The following is a 13,984-nucleotide window of genomic DNA, read 5'->3' as shown; positions in this document are numbered from 1 at the left end:
TCTTATTTGCTTTTTTTTTACTTTTCTTTTCTTATATTTTTTTGTTTTCTTTTGGTTGCGTTCCTTTTCATTTCGTTGTACTTTCCCTGTCGATCAATTTTATAACACGTAAGCTCTGTTTTTCCATCTTTTCTGTCTATTTCATACCACGTACTAAAAAAACATTCCCGTCCCTCCACTTTTGAAAATACTGCTTAATATTCCTTCGCTTCACGTACACCAATAGGGAAAGACAACGCAATCAAAACAAAGTGAATGATTGCAAGGAACGTGACTCGCTTCTTCTCTTCAAAACCGCCATTAGTTTTTGACAAATGTACAAAAGTTTCCTTCACTACCTTCCACCATTAACCTGAGGAAATTAACCTGGGTGAGACTGAGGCGGCGATGCTGGGGAGATGTGAGTGAAGGGCTAGGAGGAGAGGCTGGGAGAAGGAAATGCGTAGGAAGGCAACCAATCCTTCAGGACTTCCATCTTAACCCTTATCGTGTCCTTAAGCCTCCCCGTAACATTCCTAGACACTGTGCTTGATTCTGGATTATTTTTAGCTTCGTAGGACTTAGGTTTACATCCTATAGGACTCCTCTAGTCACCAAGGGCCTCTAATCCTATCTCAGGTCTTCTCCTTTCCATTTCTAGGACTCTTCACTCCCTTAGAGGCTCTGTATTGAGTTTAGGACTTTTCATTTTTGACTCGTAGGATGTCTCTTTGATTCATATATGAATCCTCAGCCTACTTAACCCCTTCAGTGCCATGACGCTTTTTCATATTCATTCTGCTTACTATTTGGTGATTTTACACAGCTTCAGAAACTCATGTGGGGATTAAAATAGTGAAGACTCTGGCCATTAATCTTCTGACCTCCATAGACCCTTCTTTATGTCGATGAAATGGTCTGATCGTACACAAATCTCACGATAAAAATGTGTCCCAGTATTGAAGAGCTTAAGTTCTTTGTTTTCTTCTTTCGCCACTCGTAGAATCTCTGTGTCCATTCTAGATCTCCACCTCCCTCTGTTAGAACCTACAGTATTCCCGTCTTACCCTTTTTTTTAAGAGAAAGAGAGGGAGGGAGGGATGAAAAACACTACTTTCTATACAATTCTGGACTATAAAGTTAACAAAGGACTTTTCTGATCTTTGCAGGACTTTCTAACAGCTTTCCTAGGCCACATCAGAATCGCTCCACGCAGGACTCCCCTTAAAGCCACAAAAGGAGACTCGGTACCTTCCGTAGGGCGGCCGCAGCTCCTTGACTCCCGCCCAGGGCATAAAGTTGCAGGGATTACGTCAAATACGGCCTGTTTTCCCTTGTTTCCTGCATTGCATGGTGGTGGTGGTGGTGGTGGTAGGTGAGGGTGGAAGTACTTGTGTCATAATACTAATGGTTTTTGTAGATGTGGTGGTAGTGGTAGTGATGGTGATGAGTGATGCAGATCTTCATTATGCTGGTGGTTTTGCATAGTAGTAGTAGTAGTAGTAGTAGTAGTAGTAGTAGTAGTAATATGATGGTGGTTGTTAGTAGTAGTGATACAGTGGTGGTGGTGGTGGTGGTTTTGGTGACACTTGACGTCATATCTTCGTCACTGCCCAAGGCCACCTGTAAGTGACAAGCCGCAGGTGACCTCGAGGCACAGGCGGGAGAAGGGCGGTCAGTATTGGGTCACAGGGATTACCAAACACGCAACATTGCCTACTCTCTCTCTCTCTCTCCTACACTTTCTCTTCTCCGCGGTAAGAATAATGGAATGGAAAATGAATGAGGGAAGGGAAGGATGGGAAGGATAGGAGGAGGGAGGCATGGGCGTGTCCTTTCTTAGTGTCCAGTTTAGAAAATAATATAAATGGTTGGTTATCACGACCACCATCACCATTTGTTATCATCATCACTACAAAATTAGTCACGGCCATTTTGTATCTTAATATTTATCGATCTGTGAGTCTGTATGTTAATCTGTCTCGTAATTTGCTTGTCTGTTTGCGCATGTTCATTCCAATGGAACCACACACACACACACACACACAGACACACGCCATTCCTTCGCCATTCATTTATCTACTATGCACGGACAGACACGTAATCAAAGTCATCCCAACCTCTTTCTCGTATCATCCTCTTCTTCCTCCTCCTCCTCTTTCTCTTCCTGCTCCTCCTCCTCTTCATTATACAGGCAGTGAGATGTAAAATTACTACATACGCAAATAACTTTCACTCACATCTTCCTTCTCCTCTTTCTCCACCTCCACCTCCTCCTTCCCCTCTAACCTTCCCAGTATTGTTTAGGCCTTCACTTCAACCATAAAACCTATCTTCCCTTCATTTTCCTCTCTTCTAATACCTTTCTCTCAAATATTTGCCAAGCTTTCATCTCTCTCTCTCCTTCCCTACGTCTCCTATCAAAGTATTGACTGTATGACCCCCCATTCCTAAGGTGACTCCTCCCTGTCTTCTCCTGTCGAGTCATCTCCCACCGTGCCCCTTGCAAGACCCCTGTCCCACATTTCTTCGTTAAAACTGTACTTTCTATGCTTCTCGCGCGTTTTTGCCTTTTTTACGGGGCTGTTAAAGAGTTGCTATTTATGACCTATTGTTCCCTTCTTTCGCCTTCCACAGGTTTTTTTTTTTACGTTTTCTTTGTAGTTTCGTTTTCATGTGTAGCGATGTGTTTGTTGTGTGTACTTGAGGAAAGAGGGAAGAGTATGGGGTGTGATTAATGAAAGCTGCTGTAGAGGAATGATTAATGATGTGCACTCCATAGTAGTTAGAGAGTATTAACATTTCTCACACAATTGCAGAGAGAGAGAGAGAGAGAGAGAGAGAGAGAGAGAGAGAGAGAGAGAGAGAGAGAGAGAGAGAGAGAGAGAGAGAGAGAGAGAGAATAGGTCCATAAAACAGCAAGAATAAATAGTAAAATGAGTAAAAACGAAAATAAAGTAAAAAAGGCACATAATTTCACACGAGGCAGGAGTCAAGGGAAAGCACAGGTAACAAATAGGTACTTTACTCACATTCTTCACAATCATCCAGTCAGACATCCACAACAAGAGTACAAAGTAAGCATGTGACTGACTACAGGGCACCTCCAATGGTCTGCCTGCACTGTCACGTCCATAGGAGTGTTATATACCCGGGTTATAAATAAATATGCAGCCCCTCAAGTTGAAAAAAGAAAATGAGACAACCTTCCCATTTTTTTTCTATTCCAATTGGGTTTACTTCTTACATTATCATTTCACTCGGGTTGAAGAATTGATGAATGACTGCAGTGACTCGTGAATGGTCTGTATCCACCTGTACTCACTCTCATACACTTACACACTCAGCAATACTGGTACACACATTGCCATTCATACACACATACATGTACACCCAAAGCCCCCATGATTGTACAAAATAATTAACAACAGCAATGATGAATGACTGAATCTCTCACACACTCATTCACACACACACACACACACACACATACATTCTTTACACAGCTCTAAGCCATGAGTCGAGTCTTCTGTGTAAGAGCATAGTAGTAGATGAAGATAGCAGCAAGAATGGCCATCGTCTCAGACTGGATCCAGGGCCCTCGGTAAGCACCCTGAAGTGACAAATAGAAATGGGTGTTAGAAAAGGTTCCGATGTTTTGTCATGTGAATATTTCTAGGGTCTTGTACCTTTCTATTTCAAGAGTTCTTATATTTTATTGGTCATGGGAATATATTTTGAGGTCTAACTTACTCTATCTACAGTTATCGTTTTGTCAGAGTCATTAGAGTCATGGGAATACTTTTTGAGATGACTATCAGAAGTACTCTTGTTGTATTAGTCATGGGGACATTTTTTGCAGGTATTTCATATATCTAACACTATCAATGCTATTCATATTTTGTTAGGGTGAAGAAAATGTCGATCTATGTCTGCTTATGTGCTACTTGTCAGCACGGTACAAGAGTAACTGTAAGGCTTAAAGAAAAAATTAAGTGGTATTCCATAATGAAAATAAGTTGAAAAATATAATTAAGAGAAAGAGGAGGAGAATAAAGCAGAGCAGTAAGATGGTGATCAATCTTCATACTTACAGGGTGGTACAGGTTGATAACAGCAATGGGCTGCACAGTGGAGGTATCTTCATTACCTCGCTGAGCCTGCCAGGGAGAAAGAAAGAACTATTTACTGAGGGCAAAATTAAGTAATACTCTCCTCTCATTTAATACAACACAAGACAACCAATGCGCTGTCAAAAGTAAAAACAGTAACATGTGACAATAGAAACTTACTCACATCCTTTTAGAGATTAGGTACATTTCACTGACCATAAAACTAAATACACACATACAACCAGGTAAATACACACCTTCCTGAGGGCGGCATAACCCTGGTCATCATACAGCTTGATGGGGCGCTCACCAGACACAGCGGTGGCCACATCCTCCACCCAGCTCACCTGTGGGAGAAGGATGAGACTTGTGGTGAGATGAGAGGCAGCAGATTACCAATGAAATGGAGAAATGAGATAAGTGGAAAGGCAGTGGATTAGAAAGTGAAGTAGAGGAGGGTGGAAAAGTGGTGGAGGGTGATGTGGGTGATGCAGGGGTTAAAGGTTAAATATTCAAGAGGATAAGGAAGGATTGAGGAAGAGAAGATACAAAAAGCTGTATTATTTTGTATCTCATGAAGCGTGAGAGTTGTTTGGTGGAATATATAATTTGTAGTATGTGTATTGTAAATATTATATGTACTTTGATTTTATAATTTTTATGGTTAATTACTAGTACTGTACTATGTTGAAGTTAGGAGACAAAAAGAATCTAATGGAATTGTCATGACTTCTTAGACAAAAAATATAATCTACACAGAATACTGACCTTACAAAAGTAGGGATAAAGAACATAGAATTATTATAAAGTCTTGACCCATGTAAAGCAAATAATATCAGCAATAAAAATATGGCCAGCTGTTAACATAGCTATCATTGAGAGAAATAACAATAAAGACAATTATGATATTGATCGCCTGTAATGACAGCACTAACCATGTAGAAAAAAGACAAGGGAAACTGATAAAAAAAAAAGAAGGAAAGATGAAAAGAAAAACAAACAAAAAAAAAATAAATAAATAAATAAAAAAAAAAAAAAAAAAAAAAAAAAAAAAGAGGCATGTGACATCAGCCAATGACGACCGCCCAGCATCATTCCCTCACCTGGTACTTGACGCCATCAACAGAGCGAGCCACACCCACAATGCCGTCCACAGTCTCGGCATACAGCGACACATCCTGCAGGGGAACACAAGGCAGTCAGACAAACTGCTTTTTTTTCTTGTACATGTGTGTGTGTGTGTAATTCACTGTTTGATCTGCTGCAGTCTCTGACGAGACAGCCAGACGTTACCCTACGGAACGAGCTCAGAGCTCATTATTTCCGATCTTGGGATAGGCCTGAGACCAGGCACACACCACACACCGGGACAACAAGGTCACAACTCCTCGATTTACATCCCGTACCTACTCACTGCTAGGTGAACAGGGGCTACACGTGAAAGGAGACACACCCAAATATCTCCACCCGGCCGGGGAATCGAACCCCGGTCATCTGGCTTGTGAAGCCAGCGCTCTAACCATTGAGCTACCGGGCCGTGTGTGTGTGTGTGTTTTGGGCTTTTTCATGGGAATTTATGGGCTAAAGGGGATACTTTTTGGGGCACCTCCTATCTGAAAGCCCACCCGCTAGGAAACCGTTGCCCCGAGTGAGGAAGCCCAACCTACACTTGGACCGTGGACACAATTCGAACCCATGCACTTGGAGACCCCTCGGAACCCAAAGCACGCATGGTTCAATGTACCACGGCGGCCCAAAGAGAAACATAAAACAAATAAAACAAAAGAGCTAATTAAATAGCCAGTTCCCTTGTAGATCTGAGCGTTGGCAAAAAAAAAAAATAAATAAATTAAAAAAAAGGATAAATTTCTTAGCACCAGTCACACTCATACAGACATAGTGGTAGTAGTCAGTGTAGTATCAGTGATAATCATACTATCTCGCCCCTTCTGAGCACAAAAGGATACATTAATTAGCACACAAACTTAGTAATATTTTAACTTTATACAGAGAACGTTGATTTCTTTTTATGTACAAGCACCAGCCAAACACACACACTAAGAAAAAAAAAAGACTTCGATTATAAGCACACAAACTTAATAACAGGTCAACTTAATACAGAGAAGGATGATTTTTTTCTATGTAGGAGGAGAACCCGCCAAGTATAATAAAAATTTTAATCAGAAACAAGAGCAATATTTAAAAAAAAAATAGTTTACTGAGGTGCCGAAGTTAATGTTAAATAGTAATACTCGCACGCTCTCTCTCTCTCACCTTAGCACCGTTGGAGCAGGACAGAGTGAAGTCAGCAATGTAGGCAATCTTGGTGACAATGGTGGCGTCCTGCGAGGTGAAGCCTACAGCGTCCACCTGAGCCCCCGTGCACGTCTCACCTGTAAAGAGTCACGTGTGTCTAATAAAACAGGTAACATAAGGACACATGTGCTTCGCTACCCGGACCGGCGTTAGGTGGCCAAAGTTTGTACATCACTAAAGCAATTTCTAGCCCATAGAAACTTACCCTACCTATCCAGTGTTAATGAGGGAGGTGATTATATATTTGAGTGCACTTACCAGCCGCTACAGCCACCAGGGCAGCAAAAATCAGAGCCACAACCTGCATCTTGACGGTTCTCTTGAGGTCTGTTTACTTGCAGCCGCTCGGAGTGATCTGTCAGGCACACCCAAACTCCTCAAAAAGTACACAGTTCTGTTTTAGATACCAAAAAAACGGAATTTAATTTGTGGCTTATTATTTTTATGAATATTTGTTTATTCCTAAGGTTTAATTTTGTGTCTTTATGGCGTGTTTTTAATGTTTGGGATATCCACGTGATATTACTGGAACGCTCAGTCGGCATACGTGTCTGCCACTTCACATGTAGAATTGAAGTAAAACTGCATTTGACTTATTTATGAGAGATTACGAATAAGATAAATATTGTATAAATGATGAGAGTGTAATGAATAACCATTGTCTAGTGCTGGAATATAAAACATGGTGATATTACACTAACTGTCAAAATAGCTATGGTGAGTATAAAGTTAATGTTTTATTAATATTCACATCTATAGAGCTTAAAATCTTTTACGTATAAATATCTTTAATTAATTGATGGAACATACGAAAACAAAGATTACTGAGGGAGAAAGAGTGTAAAGACATGTTTTATTATTCTGAGACATACCGTATATTACAAGGACAGTATTGAAGCATGAGAATATCTGCATTATTTCCAGCATGGAACACACACAGGCACACAGACACAGAGATCAGTGTTGTGGTGACAGGCTGCGTGTTTGTTTACAGTGATCAGCTGGTGGTCTTGGGTGGACGGGAAGTTACCTTTTCTTCATGTCTCCACAATGGATATCAAGGAAAAGTTCATGTCCTTCATTGACAAGCAGATATCGCTCAATAAGACACCCTCCTCGACTATTCCGGGCGGTGAGTTTGTAACCTCGGATGACTTTGAGGGGCGTATGGCAGTGACGGCCCAGCTGCACAGGAAGACCAGCGTCCTCAAGGAGCAGATTCTCACCCCAGAGGCGGAGCAGGCGGTGATTGATGGCATCGAGCAGGTGTACTTCGAAGCCGGGGACGTGGACATCAGTGAGCATGAGCTGAAGAAGTTTCCAGAGACCATAGATGTGAATGTGATCAATGGCCTGCGCTCCCGCCTCAGGAAGCAGCAGAACATTGTGTCGCGGCGAGTGTCCGACCTCATCATGCAGAAGCAAGGGCTGTGTAGCACGGAGATGGAGCAGGTGATGGAGCTGCAGCGGGAGGTGATCCGCATGGTGGGGCTGTGTGTAGAGGGCCGCAGGAAGTTGGCACAGGGCCGCAGCCAGTTCACCTCGGCCAGTCTGGGCATCCTGGCCAACTACAGCAAGAGGCAGAAGGTGGCCAGCGTCATCCGCTCACTGAGGATGATCCGCACGCTACAGATGACAGACGAGCAGCTTCAGACGTTACTGCGGGCGGAGGACTACCCAGGTGCCATCCAGCTACTCCTCGAGTGCCAGAAGGCGGCAGCGACCTTTAAGCACTTCACCTGCATATCCGAGCTGAGCACCAAGCTGCAGGACACGCTGGAGGTGGCTGAGGAGCAGCTGGACCAGGCGCTGGCCAGAGTGGCAGCCAATTTCAACATCCGGAGTTATGAAAAGCTACAGACGGCTTATGGGTTGCTGGGGAAGACACAGACCTTGATGGACCAGCTGCACATGCACCTCACCTCTCACATCCACAACTCAGCCTTCACCATTGTGCTAGGCTACGTCGAGCTTTACAACAGTGCCGCAGCGGGAGGCATCGGGGTTGTGACTGGCACCTCCTCCTCCTCCACCTCCTCCTCTTCTTCCTCCAAGCTACAGTACTCAGAGTTATGCAAGTATATAAATGAGGAGAGCTTTCTTCCTTGCCTCCTGGACCTCAGTAAATGCATGTGGAACGTTCTGAGGAGTTACAGGAACATAATAACATGGCATGACAACAACAAACAGATGGGCGGTGATGATGTGGGAGCCTCAGGGAACAATGGTAATGGTGAGGGTGTTGCATCAGAGCATTACATCAAGCAGAAACTAGAACACGGGCTCTACAGGATATGGCAGGATGTGCAGGCCAAAGTGCGCACCTTCACTCTAGCCTCAGACCTCGCACACTTCAAATTCGACGACTTCCTGCGCATCCTGGACGTAATGAACAAGTTGATTGAGGTCGGCGAGTGCTTCTGTGGGAGTAAGTCAGAAACCCTACGTGAGTCTATCAAGCAGCAATCCATCAACTACTTCAGGAACCATCACCGGGCACGCATGGAGGAGCTGCGCATGTTTCTCGAGAATGAGGGATGGGAGGCATGTCCTGTGAAGTCCACCTTTACCATCCACCAGCTGATGGAGTACCGGTTTCTCAAGGGGAGGGACACCAGCCTTACTCGTATCACCTCCCCCACCTCTTCTCCCACCAAGGCACAAGGTAAAATTAATCTCTCTCTCTCTCTCTCTCTCTCTCTCTCTCTCTCTCTCTCTCTCTCTCTCTCTCTCAGTAAAATATTGAGGACTGTTATTTTTCCAGGTGGTGTGGAGAAGGGTGATGTGTTTGACAAGTATGGCCAGGAGGGGTCACCCTTTGACCTGGTGACAGAGGAGGCAGTGGAGGAGGACATCATGGCCAATGGGGAAGCTGGCAGTCTGACAGATGATGATGACGAGAGCGATGAGGACATGCCAATAGAACTTAAGCGAGACTATGTAGAGGAGCACATTGGTGACATGCCCCCAGCCCGACCGCCCCACGCCAGCCGACGCCTCAGCCACTCTAAAGTGAGTCCTGTAGGAGGTCGTCTACTTTGTATCTTTGTATGTCTTATTAATCTCTGCTCTGTATTGTTTTTATGCCCTCATTGTGTATTATCTTCATATTGTAACCCATGTCTTTCCTTGGTTTGTAGCTATGTTATGCTAGAAAAGACCATATGCTACTGATGTTATTTATCTCATATATGAAAATGATACTTATGAAAACTATGATCTAATGTTTGGCTCCATAAAGTTATGTTATTGTTTGATATAAAGCCTACATTAGCCCACCATGACTATCTTACATCAGCCATTAATTACAGTTTAAATTATGCCACAACTTATTAAATCTATCTCGTCCACCACAGGCTCCCATTGTCACCAACACAACCCTCACCATCCTGCGGCTCATCGGCAAGTACATACAGATGATGCGTCTCCTGCAGCCCATCGCCTTTGACGTGATGGTGTGCCTCAGTCACCTCTTTGACTACTATCTCTACACCGTCTTCACCTTTTTCGGTGCCAGGTGAGATGACATGCACACCTAGACTCTGTACACAGTATAGAGAACGATTGATGGGGATTGATGGGGTATTTTAAGACTTCCACTGTGATATGAAGCAATTAACAACACTGGAAGTAATGTATGGAAACTTATTAGCATCTACAGGAATGAAGAGGGCATTAAAAGGATTGATTTTGCAATTTCTAGCTACTTTAATGATTGAAGGCAGCTGCAGAACAAGTAAAGATGTCATGGAATGGTTAATAGTTAAGGAAAGATGCATGAAAGAATTAAGGGTGGGAAGTTGTGTGTTAAAGAAGGAATTTATTGTTAACTTATAACTGCTGCAGGGGTGAGCTGGAGCAGAGTCTCAGTAGAAGGCTGCGTGCATCCCTAAAGAGGATCCAGGACACCCTCATCCTCACCCCTGATGCTTCACCAGAGGAGCCAGTTGATCAGGACAAGGTGAGAACTATCAGAGGACCATAATACATCACAGGCTGCATAATGGTAACAGCTGCAAAATGTACCTAGTCAGTAAAGATTGGTGGTGACATGTCTTTTCCCCTCTGTGGTGTAGGTGATGTGTCCGTCCCTGTCTCCGGTGGTGGACATCACCTCCTCGGAGAGTATATGTGGCCTGTCGGTGCGGGTGGTGGCTGTAGAGAGCCTGGCCTTTCTGGCAGCCCAGTTGGAGGCGCTGCACTGCCACATTGAGCCGCTCATCCCACAGCAACGCAGAACATTCCTGCAGCAGTTCTACACAGGCACCATCAAGATCACTCCTGAGGTAACAGTGTGGTGATGTGATGAATGCATTGTCATGATGTCTGAAATATTCCCTTAAATCTTGCCTTTAATTCTTTTAATTTGAGTGGCATTTCTACATTCTACTTATCTTTTATTGCCACCCCATGTGCCTGAGAAATAACTATTTGCATAAGAAAACCAAACTTACATGATGGTTTTGTTCTTCAGATATTGGTGAATTTATTAGCTCTGTGTTTTTAGAGAATCTCTTTATACTATATGCTAATTATACACACTGAAATGTACTTTTCTGTAACATTCATGGCCACTTTCTGTTTCTGTGTTAGAGATAAGTAAATATCCCTCACTCTAATGAAACCCAGAATACCCACAGCTTTTAACCCAAGGATTCTCTTATAATTGACTGTATGCTCCTTAACTCTCTTTCCTTATTTCTCTCTTTTAGATAAGGCATCACGTCTACACTGCCGTGGCTGCTCAAGCAATAGACTATGATGGAGTGCTGAGCCGTATGATTAATGTTAAGTGGGACATCAATGACCTCATGAGTCAGCACAGTCAGTATGTGGACATCCTCCTGAGGCAGCTGCAGGTGTGGGGAGGCTGTGTTGTGTCTGACTTGTCTGTCTTGGTGTGAAGTGTGCCTAGGCTGGGAAAGGTTTATTTTAGTGTGGGATCTAGTATGTTTGTATTTTTAGGAATGAAAATGTGTTTAAGTATGTTGTAGCTGAGTGTTTAGGTATTTTCTAGAGTATGGAAGCTATCACCAGTACTTAAGCTGTGTGTTAAGCTGTTAAATTTGTTCTATGGGATATTTATGTTCCATATTTTCATATTGAGGTTCAGGAGGATAGGTGTCCATACTTATTTTTAAGGTACTATATGTAGATACAATTCTCAAGAAAGTGAATAATTTTGAATCATATTACAAAATTGTCATAGTTGGAACTCAGCGAAAGTTATAGTATTTCAGCAGCTGGTCTCCTTTCCCTTGTAGGTTTTAAGCATGCGTTTGGAGGAGGCAAGCCAGACATCTCCAATCCCTGAAGAAGCATACACAGCCCTATGGGAGTCCATCGTACGCATCACTAACCGCACGCTGCTGGAAGGATTTGCCAGCGCCCGCCGCTGCACCAATGAAGGCCGCTCACTCATGCAGCTGGACTACCAGGTAAGTGTGTGCTGCTGGGGATGGCAGGGCAAGTGTGTGCTGCTAGGGGTGGTAGGGGAAGCAAAGGAAGGACTGGGCCAGCAGGGTAGACTTTGATGGGATGCATACAGTACACAATATTGAGTGTGCCATTATTAATACTTGTATCCAATGTGTCTCTGTAGCAATTCCTAATGAAGCTGGAGTGCTTGACCTCAGTGCGGCCTCTACCAGACCGCCACCTGGTGGAGACATACATCAAGGCCTACTACCTGCCGGAGGGGGCGCTGGAGGCTTGGGTGCAGCAGAGCCAGGCAGACTACTCCCCCCGCCAACTGACTGCTCTTGTGGCCACCATGACACATGTCAGTAAGCGTTCCAGACAGAGGATTGCCGCCCTCATAGAGGAGAGTGGCAAGAAGTCCTAGGAGTGGGTTCTGATTTCGGTCTGTGGGTTAGTGGGGGCTGTGATGGCATAAAGCTGCTGCTGCTGCTTTTTAAAGTTTTCTAAGGGGAGAGAGAATGTTGGTCTCTGTACAGGTTGTCCCATATTCCTACACAAACTTCAGGACATTTAGTTGTGCACCTTTGTGAGCTACTGCCAGGTAACAAATTTTGATCCAAGCGAACAAATGCTGAATCTGCTTTTTAGAATTAAGGTAATGAGGATGGTCTAATTTTTATTGGTAAAAGGGGCAATAGTTACATTACTGAGAGATACGTAACATTCCAGTTTGCTCCTTGAACATTAGAAATTCTTTTGAAATAAGTTGAATGGCAGTTCCTTTGGTTTAAAATGAAAGTGTTCAGCCCATGAATTACAAAAATAGTACCTAATTACTAAAATGGTAGGAAATAATGAATTTGATTCTGCATTTTTAATTTAATATAGCATTTATTTCAGCATATTATGTTTGTTAGAAGGGAAATGTGCTGTGCATAAACCTTTGAGATAGTGCTCTCACTGTGCATTGTAGCATGAAAAGTAGCAATCAAATTGTTCACCACACAAATAGACACAATGATAAAAGACATACTGTAGTGCATTAGGATATATTTTGTGGTTTTCATTCATATCATTGTCTTAAATATGGCAATTTGAAAAGTAGTGACGAAAAGTTACATTGATGAACAGGTAGTAAACAGAGGCAAGCAAACAGAGATAGCAGTGCCTCCTTTGTGGATTGATGGTGAAGACTTGTCACTAAGGATGAAAGATGCATCTGCCTTAATAGACAGGTGGTAATAATTTCCCTTATGACAGGTGGCAATAAGTTCCCTTATGATAGGTGGCTGTTGTTACAACACTGAATATTGCTGCACACTGCTCCCAGCACAGCTTCTCTCATATCCGAGCCTGAAACTGTAGTGATTAGTGCTTATCCTTAAGAATGTTGTGCTGGGATGTGACCAGTATTGAACTTACTGACTGCAGTGTTGTGAGGAGGTGAATCACTGAGCCTGTCTTTCATGAGATTGGCTTTTAGGGAAATTCTTGATTCTGTGATTCCAAGAATGTACAGTTTTTAAATCTTAAGTTGTCACCTGCCTTATAAATAGTGCTTACCTCACCATGTGTGTGTGTGTGTGTGTGTGTGTGTGTGTGTGTGTGTGTGTGTGTGTGTGAGTACAGGAAAAGGGTTTAGTATGTACAGATGTTTATATATTATTGCATCTGTCGAGTGCAAGAAAACTTATTACTTTTCCATTTTAGAGTTGAGTGATGTGTGGGGCAACCTTGCCTACCTAATATTGAATCTCTGTAACACAATGATCAAATAGAACTATTGGCTGGGAAGTTCTTACTTAGCTTTAAGAATTTCTTTAAAAGTGAACAGATGTATCTAATGAAACTCATCTCCTTGGTAGTAGTGCAATGTATTATACAGTGTTACAAAATAAGAAAAATTTTAAATGAGTCATAATGGAAATTAAGCTTTCATGCTGTACAGTATAATTTAATATATAACTGAAGTTTCCATTATTATGAATTTGTTGTTAAATAAACATCTTTCTAATGAACACTTTTTACATAAAAGAAAATAGTTTCAAGTCTTGCTCAGTATATATATATATATATATATATATATATATATATATATATATATATATATATATATATATATATATATATATATATATATACACACACACACACAC

The 13,984-nt window shown here is 42.5% G+C and overlaps 2 protein-coding genes across 2 annotated transcripts; one reads left to right on the top strand and one right to left on the bottom strand.

The window, feature by feature from the left end:
- Positions 1–2,988: 2,988 nt before the first annotated feature.
- Positions 2,989–6,822, bottom strand: LOC123519286 (translocon-associated protein subunit delta-like). The gene is made up of 6 exons (XM_045280441.1): positions 6,666–6,822; positions 6,366–6,484; positions 5,195–5,269; positions 4,349–4,438; positions 4,074–4,139; positions 2,989–3,592 (listed from the first exon to the last, which is right to left on the bottom strand). Exons 1-6 carry the CDS (start codon positions 6,712–6,714, stop codon positions 3,488–3,490), a joined length of 504 nt encoding a protein of 167 aa, XP_045136376.1. The 5' UTR covers positions 6,715–6,822; the 3' UTR covers positions 2,989–3,487.
- On the top strand, positions 6,391–13,846 carry LOC123519284 (syndetin-like). Its single transcript, XM_045280438.1, has 9 exons — positions 6,391–6,516; positions 7,402–9,072; positions 9,172–9,419; positions 9,764–9,924; positions 10,254–10,368; positions 10,484–10,693; positions 11,120–11,266; positions 11,672–11,845; positions 12,010–13,846. Exons 2-9 carry the CDS (start codon positions 7,458–7,460, stop codon positions 12,250–12,252), a joined length of 2,913 nt encoding a protein of 970 aa, XP_045136373.1. The 5' UTR covers positions 6,391–6,516; positions 7,402–7,457; the 3' UTR covers positions 12,253–13,846.
- The last annotated feature ends 138 nt before the right edge of the window (positions 13,847–13,984 follow it).

This window comes from Portunus trituberculatus, chromosome 45 (genome assembly GCF_017591435.1).
Source record: "Portunus trituberculatus isolate SZX2019 chromosome 45, ASM1759143v1, whole genome shotgun sequence".
Lineage (NCBI taxonomy): Eukaryota > Metazoa > Arthropoda > Malacostraca > Decapoda > Portunidae > Portunus > Portunus trituberculatus.
The sequence above is the reverse complement of the archived record's forward strand: the minus strand, read 5'-3'. Positions and strand labels throughout refer to the sequence as shown.